This window comes from Agelaius tricolor, unplaced genomic scaffold (genome assembly GCF_023055355.1).
Source record: "Agelaius tricolor isolate 1412-34295 unplaced genomic scaffold, bAgeTri1.0.p SCAF_7, whole genome shotgun sequence".
Taxonomy (NCBI): Eukaryota; Metazoa; Chordata; class Aves; order Passeriformes; family Icteridae; genus Agelaius; species Agelaius tricolor.
Genome location: NW_027269267.1, coordinates 34,625,793 through 34,645,096, shown reverse-complemented (window position 1 = coordinate 34,645,096; position 19,304 = coordinate 34,625,793). Strand labels below are relative to the sequence as shown.

Here is a 19,304-nt window from a genome sequence, read left to right as displayed (position 1 = left end):
TTTTACTGAAGATACAGGAAGAAAATAGTTTTTGTGGTACAGCAAGCACAAAAGCAGTTACTTCATCTAAGATAGAGGTCATGCAATAAAACCTTTGAAATGGGATCTTTTTAGTTTTACCTTGTTCCTTTATTTAAGTTGGTTTTAACAGTGTGTGTTGGAGCAGGTAGAGATGTGCAGTTTTGGTCACACGGTCTAGTCATGAGTGTTGGGGCAGGGGGACTGAAAGGCAAAGGCTTTAGGGCAGATTCCTGATGTGCCTTTAGCTGGGGCATGTAAACAAATAATGAGTTTTAGATTCAGTGTTTTGAAAAAAGGATCTTAGAGTTTCTTCACTGTGTGTAAGCAATGGGAAAATTGGCACATTTCAGATCCAGATAATTGATGTTATTGCATTGTATAATTACATAAGGCTTATATTTATACACCTATATGTGTGTGTGTATGTACAAATAGTACAAAAGTTCAGTGCTTTTTGAATTTTGCCTTGCAATCAGTTTTCCTAGTAACTGGCAAAGGAAAGATCAAGTTTGTTTCTGAAGCCAGGTTCTAAACCTTTCAGCATTTGGATTTCTGCATGTGTTTGTTGAAGTGAAAACAGTTTCCATTTCAAGGCAGATAAAAAAATAAACACTGAGCAAAAGAACTTCCAGTAATATTCAGCCAGAATATTCTAATGGGGACTAAATTAAAAAGAGATTGATGCAAATTTTCTGAGTTTTGTTATTTTTAAATTTACATTTTTTGGCCTGTGACAACTTCTTTGTACTGTTAGCTGGACTTTATTGAATGTATTCCCATCACTGTGGCATGATTGCATTTCTGAGGTGGACTCTAGCCTCTTTACCTAACCCTGTTTAATATGCCCAGTGGAACGATGGGTTCTGTGCAGAAGACATCCTGTTTTGAAATTGTGGCTTTGTTGCTGTAGAGTCTGCTCCAGTCCTTTATAGCAGTCTCCATTCTGGATTTTCTTCAGTTTCTCATTAGTCTTATTTTATTCTGCTGATAGAAATTGTCACTGGCTAGTAACCAGTACTGGGGAATGAGAATTTACATTACATAACATGGAGGCCATGGGAGGGTGGAGGTATAGAAAGGATCCGTGTAACTCTTTGTCTGCTGCAGTACTGGAAGCAGATGTGTCTCCCTGGGCAGAGTTCCTCTGGGAGATAGAGCCTTCTGAAGCTCTTCCCCCATCCTTTCATGTGAAATCTGTACTTTTTCTGGATGATGGCATTTGCTGTGATATGTACACTATGATAATGCACTTTTTGAGTGCATTAAGCACTCAAAAGTGATAAAGCACTTTTTGAGAGTTGTGTTGTAACTGAGTTCAGCAAAGTCTTTCAGTGCTCAGCCTTTAACTTTATTTTGCAATCCTTCTCTTTTTCCTTGTGAAATACTCTTGCTTTCACTTGTGCAAAATCTTTCTCGTGGATAAAGTTGGCCTCTTTTCTTCATGACAATTCAGCTTTGCAGTTCTTACCCTGTTTTAAATCAATTTTAACTTCCTGCCTTCTAGACAAAGTACTTTGTCTTTTTGTTCTCTCTCACAGACTTATAGGGTGGATTGGGTTTCAAGGGACCTTAAAAATCACCTGATTCCAACTCCCTGCCATGGGCAGGGATACCTTCCACTAAACCAGATTGCTTAGTGCTCCATCCATCTTGGCCATAGGACTTCCAGGGATGGGGCATTTATGCCTGGACAACCTGTTCCAGTGCTTCACCACCCTTGCAGTAAAGGATTTCTTCCTAGACTAATCTAAACTCTTTCAGTTTATTTCCCCTTGTCCTTTAACTACGTGCTCTTGTAAATATTCTCTCTCCATCTTTCTGGCGGGCACCTTTCAGGTACTGGAAGCTGCAGTTAGGTCACCCTGAAGCTTTCCCTTTTCCAGGCTGAACAGTCCCAGTTCTCTTAGCCATTCCTCATAGGAGAGGTGCTCCATTTCTCTACTCATCTTGGTGGCCCTGCTCTGGAATCTTGCATTATTCTTGGCCACCTATTTGCCATCTTTTCATAGCAAATCTGTGTTGTGTGATTTCTGACCTAAAGGTGGGGAGGGCAGAGTTCTGTTACTGTGCTCTTTTTAGCCTCTGGAATGGACAATTGAATCTCTATTTAACCATCACTTTCTGGAACATTACCAGAGTGGAAGAAAACCTGCTTCCTGTCACACTGGTTGTATCTTTTTACCAAATATTTGTTAGGTTGCCTGCCTTCAGATTATAGACTGCTTTGAGCCACTTTCTGCTTCTAAAGTGTCAAACATCACTTTTGACTCCATTAGTTGTGAACTAATGATTACACAAATAACACTAAATGACCCAGGGCTGAGGAGTAGCCTTATCCCCATTTATTTTTTGGGTTTATACTATTTTGCTGTCCCTTTTGTTTGAAAGATCTGTAGCCTTTGCCTCAGATAAAGTACTGAGAGTGCTCTATATTTTGAGTAAGTTCTAATGTACAGATGGATTCCTTACCAGCATGAGGCACAATATGTCAACCAGTGACATTTCAGTAACGAAAACAAGATGCTGCAGCATCATTCAGTTTCTTTTCTTTCAGTTGTCAAATTGTTTTTAACAGAGATACCAGTGTTAGCAGTTGGGCTGATTTGTATGAAAACATGCAATTTAAACTCTGAAACTCAGAGCGTCTGCTATGCTGTGCCTCATCCTAATTTAGAGGGAAAAAATGTAGCTTTCATGTGTGAGGACTGAGCAGTGTCTTTACTGGTAGTTGTTACTTTTTGTGTCTGTGTTGGTCTGTGGTATCTAATTTTTTTTTAAACTTCTTTCTGAAAACTAGGACACAAGTTGACAGATCTTGAGAGAAGACAACTACTGGCAACAGCAGCATCTTTGTATGTGGCTGAACAACTGAGATCACAGCGATTTTTAGGGACTCCAAGGTAAGTTCATTTCTGAGAACTCAGATGTGCTGATGCGTTTCATTAATGGCATCTTCTCATGCACAAGAATAGCTGGTGAGAAACTGCGTGGTTTCTTAATATGGTCTGTTTTTTCTAAATTCAAATGAGCTGTGGCTTACATTTCCCTACTCGCACAAGTCATACATGATTATTTTTATTCTAAGTATTAGCAAACTAATAGGCACAAAAATGTGTTACAAGCCAGTACATTAATTAATGCACATCAGGAGTTTCATTAATGCAAAATGTTGCTGCATTAGTAACTAAGCACAAATTGAGCATCACAAATTTCCCATGTGCCCATTTGAAGCAATCTAAGCACTTTGGCATAATATGAATATTCAGCTACAGGGCTTTAAAATATTGTAGATTTGTGAGTAATTTGCTACCTTGATGAAGAACCTTAATAGTTTAGAGTCTTAATTCTGAAAACACTTTCAGACTGTAAAGGTGGAAGATAATTGATGGAAGAGTCAACACCTTGCTTTAAGTATGGGTTTTTGGTGCTTATATTCCCCCACTCCTCCATTTTTTTGAATTGTAGCTGGCAGTAACCTAGGCAGTACTGTTAATTGTTCAGCTATTGCAGTACCCATGCCAAAATGCTAATTCACTTCTTTGGCTTTTTTGAACAGTATGCTTTTTTCCTCTAGGATGTCTAGCTTTCCTTGTCTTCTGGCCCATCCCTGTCAGTGCCTTGAGACTTTCTGTTAAAATTAACTGAATTTGTGAAGCTTGTTTGTGTGGTTGGTGTTAGCAAGGATTGTACACAGGGTATACTGACTTCAGCCTAACTCTCCTTGCCTCATGTTTTGTAATGTAGTTGCATGTAGGTTTGTATGTGAGGGAAGTCATAGTGCAGGATAGACATTATTCACGTTCCATGCCAGTGGTTTGACAGTGTATTCTATTACTGATTTTTCAGTGGTCAGGAATAAATCAAATGTGGTTTCAAGAAGTCTTTATTTTTATTTGTACCCACAAAGATAATTAGTACCATATGGTATTAAAGAAAAAGAAAGAGACACTTAGGGCAAGCATAACAGCTTTGTAATGTATAGCATATGCAGGCTGGGTCATTGCTTGCCTTATGCATCTATAGGGGAAAGTAAAGCACCTTTTTATTTCCTTCCACAAGTTATATCCTCCATAGTGAATGGCATAAGGAGAAGAACAGACACTCAAAGGCCACTCTCACCTAAAAAAAGATGAGTCGGGGAAAATGAGGAGGGGCCTTGATTCTAGTTTTTTACTGGCCAGCATAGGAAGTTAAGTAGTCTGGTACTGCTACAGAGAAGTGATGGATTACTTTGTACTTAGAATAAGGATAGGAATTGTTAATTTAAGCAGTGATGATCAAACTGCTATTGCATTCTCTGCCTTGATTTGTGATTTCTTTTTCTCTTCCCTGTAAAATGCTCTAACTAGCTAAAAAGAAAAGAAAGGAATCCAATTTTTGAACAATATTTTAATGTTTTGTTTCTTTTGCAAGTACTGTTTTTAGTACCAGGTGTCTGTGTATCCTAATAGAAAAGACACATAAGACTATTTTAACTGAGATAACAGAGATATAGATGAAGTATGGCAATCAGACATGGTCATCCATCTCTTTCTCTGCTGTGTTAGGGAAACAAATGCACTCCAGCTTTGAAAAAAAAGTTTTGTCATTTTTGGAGTGCTAGCTAAACTCAGTTACAGGTATCCTTCCACCATGGGAGTCTGGTCACATGAAAAAAACACACATCTGTAAAACTAGATTAAGGTAAGATTTTTCAGATTTTAAATGGTGAAGCTAAGAAACCTTTTCAGTACAGAAGAATCACTTTCTCTTGCCATGATGGTGTGTACTTACAAGTCCTTCAGAAGTCAAGCCTTAGAATTTTCTCCAAGTGATGGCTGAGTGTGGTTCTTATTGAATGTGTCATGGTTTCAGTACATACATACTGTTAGATCTACTTGCTTTAATGATAGCAAAGCTGCCTGTTTTAGGCCAAGTAAGGATGAGCTAATGCAAAAATGCTTACTGGTGAGTAACTTCTGAAGAAACCAAACCTGATAATGATATCCTTTCCCCAGAATCACACAGCTTGTTCTAAGGAAAAAGGAAAGAAGCAAAGGCAGAATGAGGTCGGAGAATTGTGCAGTGTCTTGGACAGTGTTCTCCGTTCCTTAGAGCACTTAGTGGACTCCCTCTAGAGGGAACTGAGCACTGGGGAGCATATGAGTTACTATAGTCCCATCAAGGATTCTTCACCACATCCTTAACTTAACCAAACTGCATCTCACTTATTTTTGAAGGTGCTCCTTATCATGGGTATTTTTTAATGAGCAGGGTTGTGGCCAGAGAAAAAGCACATATTTATTCATAAGACTGCACTCTGTTTGAAAAATACTAGTAAACAAAAAGTTCAGAGTAGGAACCTGTGCTACAACAAATCCACAAGGCCAGTTGTGATCTTGGGTGCAATGTTCACTATGGTAGAATTGGGCATTTGGAGTCTGTGTGAGTTTTAGATCTGTGTTGAAGGATGTGAGCAGACTAGACAGACTGCATGCTCCAAAGCTGATCCTTAACGTTCTCCTAATGCTTTGGATAAGTACATTGATACATTGATCATCACCTACAGAATTTCAGCTATCTGGCACTGTTTATGTTGACAGCATTTTTTTTCATCTGCACTGAAAACAACTGAGCAAGTCTTGGCAAAAAACTACTGAAGAGTAGTATTTTGAAATCATACATTATTTCTTTTAAACTTGTCACAGCTGTCAAACAGACAGTTTTCTGCTAAACTTGAGTTATATGCTTATCTTTGCTTTTAATTTGTTTTCTTTTCCCTTTTGGGAGCCATATTTATAATATGCATTCTTTTCACAACTGCAGGGGTATTTCATGTTCTCTTTTTCCCCTGTGATTTATTCAGCCCATGATCAGGATTGTTATTCTGGTCAGATAGACAGAAAGTACCATGCTTGGAGCTCTTCACAGAAGCTGCAGCTTTCACTGTCAGGGTTACCAGGACTGTAATCAGATGAAGTGCAGCTGAGCCAGATTAAGGAATCTTGTTGCAGGCTGCTCCTCCTTTGCTCTCTGTCTTTTCTTCTCCTCCCCAGGTATGCAGGTATGATTTTGTGTGTAATTGCATTCCGATCTGGTTCTGCAAAAATAACCTATGTTAGCATAGAAACTATTTAATAATAGTTTACTTCAGATCATTCTGTCAGAAGCAGGTTACTTCTGACAAAGGAAATTATTCTGGAAGAGCTACAAGAGTGAGAATGTGTAGCAAAGAGGAAGATGTGAGCTCATAAAAAGAGTCAGAGGTGGGCCTTAGCTCTTTACCACAGGTCAGACTAGTAGCAGCCTCGTGAGCAGGATTTCTCTATAACTGATGATATTTTCTCCTGTGACTGGAAAATATGTATTTTGCAGTCCCCTGAGTGATTGAATAATCAGCTGTAAGGTTCTTGCTGAAGCATATTCTGATAACCAGCCAGCTTTGGCACCCAACTTCCTTCACCTAGTTTCAGCCAACCTGACCTGTGTAGTGGCAGTCTTCATTGCAGTAGGTTGGCTGCTGTTGAGGTTAGTGCAGGTCACAAGCCCATGGCTGGTTTGCCTTTCCTGTGCCCAAATAAATGGTGTTATGGTTTGGGTGGAGCAGCCACAGGTGAGTTTCCACTATCTGTACTGTTATATAGTGCCCCAGGCCTCAGCAACAGCTCCTAGAACTAACTTGCCATGCTTTAACTAGAACAGCTCTTGGAGATCCATACAAGCTCAGAGTTAAAGGAATATAAGCATTTACTTTTGTGATGCAATCAAGTATTTAGAGCATTTTCTGTGTGTGCTTTTTTTTTTTAGTTTTAACTATTTTTTATTTTTGTATTTTATTTAATTTTTCCCATTTTCTTGGGAAAAATTTGATGTGGAACGGTTTGGGTTTTTAGGATTCTTCCTGGTTGGGGTATTTTTTGAAAGATGATTTGCTAATGAAAGTGTTTGGTATTTCGTGAACCACATACTAATGTGAATATTTCACTGTGATATCCAGATAATAGGGGCACATATTTCCTACAGGAAAGAGCCATGGATGATTAATGATTGTTTCATTGTTCAGCTTTTAGTTATTTTACCTAGGACTTTTCCTACTTACTCCATAGTCCACTTTATTGTGAAACTGGTGCCACCCACAGCTGCTGAACAGATTTACAGCATCTAGTAAAACCCCAAGGTCTTCTAGACAGAACTTGATCTTGTTTCAAGTGGAAACATATTTTGGCTGAAGTGAATCCAGCTTATTTTATGTCTGTTTGATGTAGTTTGCCTTTGAGACCAAAAATGATGTTGTACAGTTGAATCTTCACATTTTGGCTTCAGACTTGTTTTCATTAGTGGGTTGGGAGGGGAATAGGAGAGTGTCTCTCCAGGTGTGGCTACATCATGCTATCTCATGGGTCTACTAATGTGATGTTTATACTTCTAAACCCAATTGCCTGCAGCACTTCCTATGTGTTGCTTGTGTTGGCTGCTAAGTGTATTTTCCTAATTTTTCTATGGGTTTTACCCTTTCATCATTTATGACTTGGAAAAAAACCAGTGAGGCTGCATGCCCATATTACCTGATGCTGCACACAAAGAGATGGTAACACATTGGAAAATGTTCTAAATTGCTAGCAAGGGAAAAAAAACACTAAAGATTTTTCTTGCTTGTGTGTTTAATTTAGAAGACTGGATTGGGATTCTTAAACTGTTCTTGTGGGACCTTAGAGAAGTCAGTTGAATTTGGAGTTTATAAAAAGACAAAATGGCCTTAATACTTTGCTGCCCTATTGAGGTTTTGTAAATATCTGTTTATCAACATGTATGAAGTATTTTGAGACCTAAAATGGATTATGCTTTCTAAGCATAAAATAATATTTTCCCAGGAAGGAAAGCGTATAGTGAAAAGTTAAAATACAAACAAGCTTCTGTCAAGTTCTGAAATAGCTGGGCTAAATTTTTGTTTTAAAATTCTGAAATCCAGTTGTCTGGTGCAGTGAATGTAAAATGGCTGGTGAGCTGCAAGAACAGAAATTATTTTATTTAGCTTTATGTTTAATGAATTATTCTATGTTCCTGTCTGTGTTGATTCAGTACAGCTGTTTTGATGTCTGCCTTGCCATTCCTTGATTATAGGGCAGAGAGGGAATGGCTCAGAGAGCATTAGAGTCCCACACCTCTCAGGCATCCTTGCTCTCACAGAGACTACACCTATTACCCTGCTGGAGTCTGGGACAGAGCCAGCTCTTTGCCAGCCTAGGGCTTCCCCATATGGAAGGATGATCAGCTGCCCAATAGCAAAGCTTTCTGGCTCTCCTGCACTGCTGGAGCAGCACAAAATAAGGTTATGTTACGTTAATTTTAAAAAGAAGGAAGATGATGTCAGGAAAATTCACTGGAGTCATCTGAACCAGCCTCTTGGAAAGAGAAAGAGTTCTTAATTTCAGCACAGGCACTGCTGAAGTGTATCAATTGTATTATGTCAATTGAATTTTTTATTTCTTCCCTAGAACTGTAGAATTAATATGAACTTGCAAGTTACTGGAAGCGCAGCTAAACATGAGTACTTCTCTATCCTACAGATACCCTCTATATGGAACTAAACTGCTTTGTTTGCATTGGTATGGTTGATCAAGTCCAGCCTACTTGTGGCTTTCTTCATTCCCCCACTTTGGAGTTATGCAGTCATCCTTAGCTCATGAAAACAGCACTGCCTTATCCTTGCTGTTCTGGTCCCCTGCTCAACAAGTTGAGCATTCTTCCCATGATTTACTGTTAGGCCTTTGAAAGTCTTTGGTATGTTTGTGTAACTACTGCAGCTCCACACCATTATTCACTGTGTGGTCTTCTCTTTTGCCATAGACTCGCAAGGTACTAAGGCCCTGTTCTCCTCTTGTGAAATCCTTGTTTGTCATGAGCTTTTCTGGTTGTGGTAACCCTCTTGTCTCTCTAGCTGTTAGCTAATGTTGTTCTTTTGACCTCTTGTGAGTCATTACTGTTTTGGGGTTTTTTTTGTAATCTTGCTTAATAACTACAAAACCAGATGCCCTATATAATATTCTAGATGTCTTTAAATCTGGTATTATTTACCCTTCTCAGTTGTTCAGTTGTTTATCGCAGAAAGAGGATTATATGTGCTAGAAACAAAAAAGTAGCTGCAAATAAATGAAACATGCATTTTTTGCCAGTTGGGAATGAACTTCAATGGAAAATATAAAAGTTGGAATGGGATGTTAAGGTAGCATTTATTCTACAGAGTGTATATATGGTATTTTTTTCTTTGATTAGTTAATGCAATCAGATTAAAAACACAGGTAGTAACACAGGTAATATAAGGTATTTCTATAGTTGTTTGAAAGCACAGCCATATGTTCCATATGATTCCTAAACATCTATTCCAGGAATAGAGCAGTCTGTCATGGGAAGTTTCCATAGCTTGTTATCCCTGTCATTTATAGGGAAAAATGTGTTCTGGGCACTTAGAAATCCACACTTGCTCAATCTTTAGAGTTGCTAACCATTATGAAATCATTATGAAGATAATAATTACTTAAAGTTGGAATCTCAGTGAATGTCTCTTGGGAAGATCCCCATATCTTGCTGAGGTGATTGCTGGTGGGAAAGGCTTTCACTAAAGTAAATGGACCTGGCTAAGTCCCTATGTTTATTTTTTATTTTCACCATGTCTTCTGGGAAAACAGCATCTGCTGTAAGAGCTTTATAGCTTCTGTAGCTACTGTTCACTTAATGCTGAAACTTGAATTTGCATAATATAGACATGTGAATGTTTTCTATTGTGCTGCCAAATTCCTGTCCCTTTTTTAGTTGTTAATCTGGCCCTTTTCTCATCTGTGCTTTGCTTATGACCTCTTCTGCAAGATCTCTCTTTACAAGACCTCTCTCTATTTAATTTACTTTGATCTCCTCTATAAGCCCAACGATTATTTCCTCTCATGCAGGTTTACACCTCCTAAACCTGTTCTTTAATATTTGTCTGTGTGTAAAATGTGTATGCGTGAAACCGTAAAACTGACAAGGTGTGTGCTAATTGCCATGTGCTCCCTGGTCATTTCACAGGTATTTTTAGGATATGTTTTTGTCTTCCTCTGTGTGTTTTACTTGGAGTTTCCAAGGGCAGAAATGAACTTGTCTAGGATAATTTTATGGAAGGGCAACATTTTTCTTGACCTCTGGGGTTTCTAAGCTCAGTAAATACATCTGTAATTGCATTCGCATGAGAAGTTTTGCTGATATTTCTTTTCGAGGATTATTAAAGATAAGCATGACCATCAGCACCTGACCTTGTGTAGTTCCTTGAGGCACTGGTTGTGTCCTGCTGTTTGTTTGTGTAGTGTACAGCTTATTCTTGATGCTGTTGCTGTAGAAATGTTGTCAACAAAATATATGGGAAACAAGTCTCTCATTCAATATTGTCTGCATACTTGTACATGTATGTGTCTTGATTTGTCCATTCTTTAGCATGCTTACTTCATTCATGTTCACAGAGGCTGTAGTTAAATACAAGATACTGATTGAAGGGATAGGTAATTCATTTATACCTTTGTTGTTCAGTATTACAATTTTCAACCGTTTCTTTTCCCTTTGATTCAACTGCAAAAGTGGGATGGGACACAGAATGGCCTCATTATTGTAGGAGTATTTCTCTGTTCCCTGCAATGATTCCAAAAGCTCTTGCACACTTCATCAGTATTATTGTAATTCTTTGGCTGCAGGATATTTGGCAGCTGTTGCACCCCACTGGCAAATCCTATTCAGACTTCACTTCCATTCACCATTGCCATTGGAGAATTGATTTCTCTCTCCTCTGCTTTAACCTTTCCCAATTCATTTTGGATTGTTCAATGTGAAACATTTTAATTTCATATCATACAGCCATTCAGCTCACAATCCTTTTTTAACCTGTCACCAGGGTAACAGCATAGCATGCTTGCTTTAGGCAATCAAGTTTTTATTTCACATGCTTAATGTTGCATTAAATGTTTGCATTTTGTTTAACCCTCTTAAATACTTTAAAATATGGATATATTTTGCAGGGTAATGAAGTCTCTGCTTTCAGTGTCAAGTCTTCACAGACATTGTCTTACTTAAAATAAAAAATAAGAAATTGGAAGATGAATACAGTAACGAGAAGATTATTAATAAAATCCCAAATGGCTGAATGAGGCAAACATTCATAGAATGGTAAAAAATACTTTTCCTCTGGTAAAACCTTCCAGAGGCTTATTATTATAATCTTTAGACCTATACTTTAGGATTATTTTTACCTGGAAGTGCTTGTATCAAATTAATGCAAATATAGGATTAACCATGCAATAACATGACTTTAAGAAGTGAAATGTCTGGCCTATACATGTCAGCCTACTTGACACTGCTTGCCAGATGTGTGTGGAACTGTAAGCTGAATTACAAGTATTTTTTGTACATCAAAATTAGAATTTATTGGGATGATGCAGTTGATTAAAGAAATATGGGATTTTCAAGTATCTGTTTTTCCTCTACATGCCAACCATCATGGCATGCAGAACAGGCTATAACCATTTTATTGTAAATAAGAATAATAATGAATTTGTGTTATCATAGATGATTACAAAAATCAAATAAAAATTGACATTTTCATATTTGAAAAAATATTGATTACTTATAACTGATGCTACAGAGCAAGTCCTGCCTGTTTTGGTAAAGGAATAGGACCAGCCAGATTTGCCCTCACTTTTTTTTTTGTTGGTATTTAAAAAATGTCTGTAATACATGTCCTGAAAATACCCAGTATATAACTATAATTAGAGGTGTAGTGTTAAAGGCTTTTTATCTGTCACAGTTTAGTCTCAATTACATAGGTATAAAAGATATAGGAGGAAGAGATAGGAAGTATTTAATTTTAGGATAAGTAAAATGTTAGAACATTGCATTGCAAATAAGCCTAGACTTTCTCATTTATAATGAAATAAACCCATAATGAAAGCACTGATAATATGCATGTTAACACTTCAGAATACTAATTTTGCAAACCTTCCTGTTTTCAAAATAGGTCATACACATCTATTGTTGTTTAAAAAAGCCAAATATGGAATAATTGATTACTGTACTAGCCAGCGTGTGTTTTTTGAGAAGACAACTGTTTGCCATAGATCAGACCCATAAAGTTGACTTTGTTAGAATTTTTCTTCCAACAGCATGTAGCTAACTATAGAAGGATAGAAATGAAGTTTCTTCTATTATTTTCCAAGCTTTCTGCCCAGCTTTCTATTTTCCCAAGTTGTGCTATAAGCTACCAAATGTTATTGCTCGCCTAAAGAGGTTTGGCAGTGTTTTGTTACTGAATTTTGCCAAAAGGAGCCAAGCATATGGTAACAGTTAATTTATTGGTTCTTCTAACCACCAGGGAACTCTTTACAGAGAGCATATTACCTTTTTATCTAACATATTTTAAATAAAAGAGCTGTTGACTTGAAATTTGATATGCCAGTGTAGAAGCTAAACCTTCAGTGCGGTTATGCTCAATTCAGTCTTGTTTAAGGGTAAGACTAAAAGTGTAAACATACAAGATTGAGCTAAGACTTCTTTCTTTTCATCTTTCAGAGACATGGGTCTCTTCTGTATAATTTTAGTGTGTGTGTTTAAGTAAAAATACTGAAGAGACATTTTCTTGAGGAGAAAAATAAGCCCTACCTTTGTCTCAGAAGTCTTGGAGATCTCTTTCGTTTTAAGATATTCCTGGTATGTGCATTACCAAGGGATGCTAAAAGAAAGGAATATTTTTCATTTCTTTGTATGTAAGACCTACAGGCCTATTTGCTGGTTTGTGACAATGCAGTTTTGTATAATTCTAGCAGGAGAATTATTTGATAGGTAGCATTGCTAATAATGCTGCTATGTGCTGTCTTGGAATTGAATATCATCCCTGATATTTGCAAACTCAAAATCAGTGATCTACTACCTGCATAGTAGCTGTATATTTCTGGTTTTGTAACTGGGAGGTATTGTGAATCTTAAAAGGAAAGCTGCATGGATATGCCATTGTATTTTCAATGGGATACTTGGGATACATGGTACCTTAAGTAAAAAATACTTAATATTGATTTCTGTTGTTTCTTCATAAGTATTCAAAGACCTGGATATTTTTCCCTGGATCTATGTTGAGATTGCTCAGATTACTTTTTCTTTTATGATTATGGACGATTCTTTAATATCTTTCACAGACCATTCTTTTCTGTGTAATTAGATGTGGTGCTTGGAGTTTGTTTTGGCTGTGGCTTCCCTTTAACATATATCTTCAAAGCCTGTAGTGTGAGAAAGGCTGGGCAGGAAAGAACAACACAGGACCTCGTTCTTTTGAAACCAGGGATGTTTACCCATGGACTTAGAAAGGAGATGACAGGTCTTTATCCTGTCTCTCTGTGGTGCTTAATAAAATTAGTCTTTCTGCAGTTAGTAGTGAGATGATACAAATAAATTATTTGCACATTAATTCCAGTTTTTAAAAAAATACTTCTAAAAAAATCTGGGTTCCTAGGCTTTAAGCTTTTGTCTTTACCCCTGTGTGTTCTGATATGTGTTTCTGAATCTCCTCTCTCTGGCATGATGGTGGCAGATATGGTGACATACCTTGGTGACACAGTAATGACTTTCTCCAGGCCCTGCTGCCCATTTTTCTACCAGACACTGAAATTTAAAGCAGGTCCTCACCTGGCTGTTGATGTTGGTAGACAGCTTTACCCTGTTTGTTTCCTTGAGCTAGCTGAGAGCACTTTTCTTTAAATTCTTTGTTGCCTGCCCTGCTCCCTCCCCTGCAGCAAAGCCTTTATTCTTGCTACTTGTATCCTCAAATCACAATCATTTAAAGATGCTTTACTAGTATTAAGTCCTCCTTATTCCTCTATTCACTATGCTTTATTTCTGTTCTTTGATCTCGGACATTGCTTGTCTGCCTCTACTACAGGCTGCCTCTTCCCAAGACTTAACCCTTGTATTTAAGTGAACCCTTTTGAGTAATTAGGCTCAGGGTGGAGCATAACTCTTCAGAGATAATGACATTTGTGATTTAACCCCAGCCACCAACTCTGAAGAGAATTACCTCTACCCTAGCCAAAATCAGCCCACAAGGCTACTTTGTCTCCCCTAGGAAGGTCCTGAGGGGCTGCAGTAATTTGCATTTTAGAAAAATTATATTGGGTATAAACAAGCAAACTTTGGGCTGAGGGAGAACATGGATTTTGTGTATAGATTCCCTCAGCAGGTGAGTGCACAGGAAGGATTGGGGCTGAAGGCAAAGTTGTGAGAACCAGTTCTGAACATCTCCTTTAGGTATCCTCTTTCAGCTGCCATGCACTACACCTGAAAGTGTATTTCAAAAATATTTTGGATCTTCCTCATGTTTGTACTGCAGTTTTACTTCACATTTTAGCATTTCTGTTCAAAATGAGTCTGTCTTTTTGAGTCAGAAAAATCCTAATATTCTTTTTAATGTCCTTTTGATCATATACAATTTGTTTATTTGTGCTTGTTTGTAGAATAGAAACATTCACAGAAAAACATATATGTATTGGGTCAATAGAAAGAGTTACAGTATCATCTATGTGTAACTATATTCATTAAATAGTAATTGGATATGTAAAAGGTAATGTTTAAAGAAAATTGTTTTTTCCACAGCCTTTTGAAATGTACTTATATAGTACATTTTAATATACTATGTTATTTATGTCTTTAGGACATTTATTCTTTGCCTAGTTAATTACTGAACTGCACTGGTTAGTGCTAATTGTCTGGGCAAAAAGGAAAGGAAGGAGATGGAACTTACAGTTAAGTACATTGTAGAAGTGTAGCTATATTCTTATATTCTTCTTAGCTCTTATTTAACTTTCTACTGTTTATCATTGAATATTAGACTAGATGGATATTTAGGCCAGTCAGTACAGCCATTTTCATGTCCCCATCCTGTATTGATCATGATTATGCTAAAATAACGTTCATCCCACCTACACAGCCTGGCTTCTCTAATTCTGACCTTAATCAGGAGAAAGCTTAGTGGGCAAAATTTTTTATATTAGTACTGAGAATGAGGCACTAGCTGTTACAAATTTTTTGTCCTTCACATTCAACCCTAGTTTAATAATTCTCAAATTCCTTCATTCAGGTCTGATGTACATAACTTGAGCAAAATTGGAAGTCCATGCACTTTTTTTTCTTATTGTCTTTCTTCTATTTACTTGTGAGACCATAATTCGAACAATGGCAGATGTCTTATTAAAAGGATGAAAACACATAGAGGGCAATAGATATTTATCATCTTTTGAATATGTATCATTCTTAAATTATTAGATGCCTGTGTTTCTGTGGCTGAGAGTTGTAGTGCCTAAATAATGTAAAAAATATAGCTGAGCATTACCTAAAGGTAGTTGAGCCAATTTCAGGTGTAACTCATTGTGAGAGGTACCTTTCTCTTTGCATTAGTTAAGAAGGGAAAGGATGGTTAATATGAGGTGCTGAAAGCTCGGTGGTGTGAGTGCCGGATGTAAGCTGGAAGTGTAGGGGTGATGTGTGCAAGGTAATGAGAGTCACTGAGCTCTGCTATGGGCTCTAATTGTCTAGACATGACATATGAGTGCTTGTTGGAGATAGGCATGTTTTATTATCTAATATAATTTTTAATGAACTTTTGGGGGTTTTCTCATCTGCTATGGTTTTTTTCTTTAACTGAACAGAATTAGTGGCATTAATCTGTTTCATAGGAGTCTAGTGCACTAGTGCAGAAGAAACAGAGAACAAAGCTTTAGAATCTGTCAAATATGCCACATTTCTTACATCTGGGGTGGGGAAGTAGCTGTGACATTGCCTGTTGGAAACTGGCTTGAATACTTCCAGCCAGCTGCTGTAATCACATTTACCTGTGGTTTGGTAGATACATGGTTGATACCTGAGTTGTCACCCAGCACTAGTTCTTGTGCACATAGTTTGAAAAGCCAGGCACTGTCTAGAAAAAAAGAGTTCCAAATGAATCCCAGCTCTTGGCCAGCTTCTGTTTCTTATACTATGGTGTGTAGGATGGCTAGCAAGGAAAATCTGGTCATCCTTTTGCAGGACTGTGGGCTGTCCTGAATGTGAATTCTGTGCATTGCCTGAATTAAGTCTCTTATAGAGGACAAAGCACAACAGAAAAATATGATCAATACAGCTGTATTCCAAAACTGATTTCATTGGCATGAGATGGTTAAGCTCTTGGATGGACTCTTGGTTCTGCTGCAATGAGTTTGCGGGAGGTGATAATCTGTGTGATGGCTGAGCTGTTACAATACTCTGGAACTCTACTGAAATCTGGCAAGCATTGTGTTTTCATTGATGCACAAAAAAAGAGGAGGTAATTCTATTTTAAATAATGACCTTTGGGATATTGCATATCTGATAAGCTTTAGAGAGACCAGGTGAAATCATGAGTCCTACAGATTGTGGCAGAAATTCCATACTTCTGGCAGTACAATCTGGTTAGTTCCAAGGGGACTGGCAGATCAAAAGGGTGAGACCTAAATGAAAATGTAAACCACAGGAAAGACAGCATTCAATACACAGCTCTTAACAAAAAAGTCAAAATATTTTTGGAGGCGGTATTCTCTAAAAAGGTGTTTTCAGTTTGGTCTAAGACAGGTTGGGAGTTTTATTTTTGTTAGCTAGTAAAATTTAAAATTTCTCCTTAGTTTGCACATTGTGTTCCTTGTGGGCCTTAAAGAAGGCCAGTGTTCTTGCTCTCTGTGCAGTTGCCAAATTTCCTCAGAGGTGGCTTTATTCTGATGTCTTTCCTTTTCCCTTGGCTGTAGTAGTTGTCTCTCACTCCTGATAGTGTGCCTCCTTTAGTAAGTTCAGCAGGTACTGAAAAGTTTCACTATAGTGGGTTTTAAAAACTTTGTTGTTTAAGGAAACACCGTATTTCAGTTTGTTGTTAGTGCCTGTGGGTCAGATGTGTATCTCTGAATAAGAAAGAGGTTAATTTGGTTTTTTTTGGATTAAGTTTGTAAATTAGTGATAGTTGGGGAAATGGCAATCTGTTTGAGAAGATATATCTAAAAAGATAGAGGCAACTCAGGCCATGACTTTTTCAAAATGGAATTTTAAACTTTGATTCTAAAATATGCATTTTCTCCTCCATGACTGTAGAACAGTTTTTCAAATATGCTGCACTTTACAGTATTTTCTTTGCTTTCAGCTGGCAGAAGCTGGTAGGTATTAAACACTTCTTAACATAACTTTTACTGGGGCAACTAAATAAGAGGGGTTGAGCTTGAATTTAAATGTCAGAGGGTTTTTTGTTTTTTTTTTTTTTTTTCCCTTAATATCTAGACTAAGTACTGAACTTAGGATTTTGAGGCAATGCAATTGCAGAAATAATCATTAAGATGAAAATCTCTTCATGAGAATAAGTGATTCTTCAAAAACTAATCTAGCTGTCATTAGAGAGTGTACCAGTGCAAGTGTACCATCTTGTTCATGATGAGGAGCTCAGACTCTCACTGTATGTATATGACTTTTGATTAGATTTAGTCTAGTCTTGTGAACTGAATGCCCATTTGTGATTGGAGTGTGCTGGATGCAGTTCTGGAATCTGGTTTCTGCCTTTCTTCATCAGAAAGGGACTGCTTTGCACATCCCAAGACCATTCTGCAGTGTGATCCAGAGCAATCTAAGTGCAGGTGGTTGGGATAATTTGCTTTCAGAACTCCTGATCTTGAGGTGCCTCCTGTGAGCACTGATAGTCTCACAGCCCCTGCATATTGTCCTGTTACCTCTGAGTTATCACACTCTCCAGAACTTCTGTTACAAAAAGGGGTGAATAACTGACATTTTGACAGAAGGGATGACAGATTAAAGCACTAAATGTGTTTTGATTCAGGTTTACAGCTATTAGTGGCAATTGAGCTCAAGATTAGTAGGCAGGTTTCACCACTGAGATGAGTACAGCAAACCTAGCATGAAGTTTGCCTGGATGTTTCAAAAAAGAGAGCATGGGAAGAAGTCTTATATGTAGAAGTTAAATTGGATTATTTATTTATCAAACTTAGATGTAATTTTTTAATCACTTCACCTCATTTTCATATTAGTAGGTTAGCATTTCCTTCTGACTATTTTTTATGTAGACAGCAAACCTGTAATATTCTAAACTTAATACAAGTGAAAAATAGCACATTATTACTGGAAACAGCCCTTCTTTGAATGGAGGTGTAGGAAACATACTGCCCAGCAGGCAGCTACATCCCAGTGCCACCATGTTATATGAAAGTACATAACTGCTACTGGATAATGCTAACAGAAGAACTTTAGTCCTCCCTATTCCATCACAGTGGCTTGTTCTGAAGCTCTTTGCACATAAAAAGAAAGTGAGATAATTATTGTAAGACTGTTCTTAAATATCTGCACAGTAAGTTTCTTTGCTTAAGGAAATAAGGGAAAATTTGTATAGGAAAAGGCGTTTACTGTTTTCCTTTTACAGAGTAAATTATTATTATTAGTTTTGCCAACTGCCCAAAGTTATCTCTCAATAAAAATAAAAAAAAAAGTTTTGGAAAACAGCAAAGTTATGAAATTAAATACTTCAATTGGAGGAGAAACAGCCCCAGCTTTTTTTGATGACAAACAGATTTTGAGATTTTTCTGCATGATAACAGTTGTTAGCATGCATAAGTCAATATTGTTGACTGATCTGATTAAAAGCACCTGCTTGCAAGTTGCTCCTCCTTTGGTAAATAAAAGATGGTTGAAAAAACAGATTAGAAGCACAGACTTGTAAATTATACTAAAAATAAATATCTTTTCTCTGTACTTGTGAACACTCAAATTGAGTGTTCCTTGCTTCTTATTTCACAAATGCTTGTAATGAAACAAATAGCAAGGTGTCTTATCCAGCATTGATGTCTGTGACATTTGCTTTTTCCAACATAAACCAAATACTAAAGTAGGTCCTAACATCTCATAGGAGAGAAAATCAATTTCAGATATGTTTTACATTTATTTTTTTGAAATTTTCAAGGTATGCTGTTGCCTGCTGAAGGACTGGGCAGTCTGACCCTTTTCTGAAACTGAGAGGTCTTGGGCTCTACTGGCAGCTCCCAGGGTTACTGTGTTTCCTGCAGTTTACTAATGCAAAGTGCACAGAAATTTCCCAGCATTAGGATCAAGTGCCAAAACTTTTTGTCCCAAAGAATGCATAGTCAGGCTGCAAAACTGAGTCTCCATGAATTCTCTGAGCCTCCATGAATCTCATATTCCTTCCTACCATCAGCAGGGTGAGGTGGTGAGTTCCCCAGTGCTTACCT

The 19,304-nt window shown here is 37.4% G+C and overlaps 1 protein-coding gene across 1 annotated transcript in view; it reads left to right on the top strand.

The window, feature by feature from the left end:
• Window positions 1-19,304, top strand: part of PCCA (propionyl-CoA carboxylase subunit alpha) — a 272,561-nt gene that overhangs the window by 140,632 nt on the left and 112,625 nt on the right. Inside the window, exon 18 of the mRNA XM_071430901.1 lies at window positions 2,819-2,921. Within this exon, the coding sequence (XP_071287002.1) occupies window positions 2,819-2,921 (103 nt within the window). The remainder of the gene's footprint in view (window positions 1-2,818; window positions 2,922-19,304) is intronic.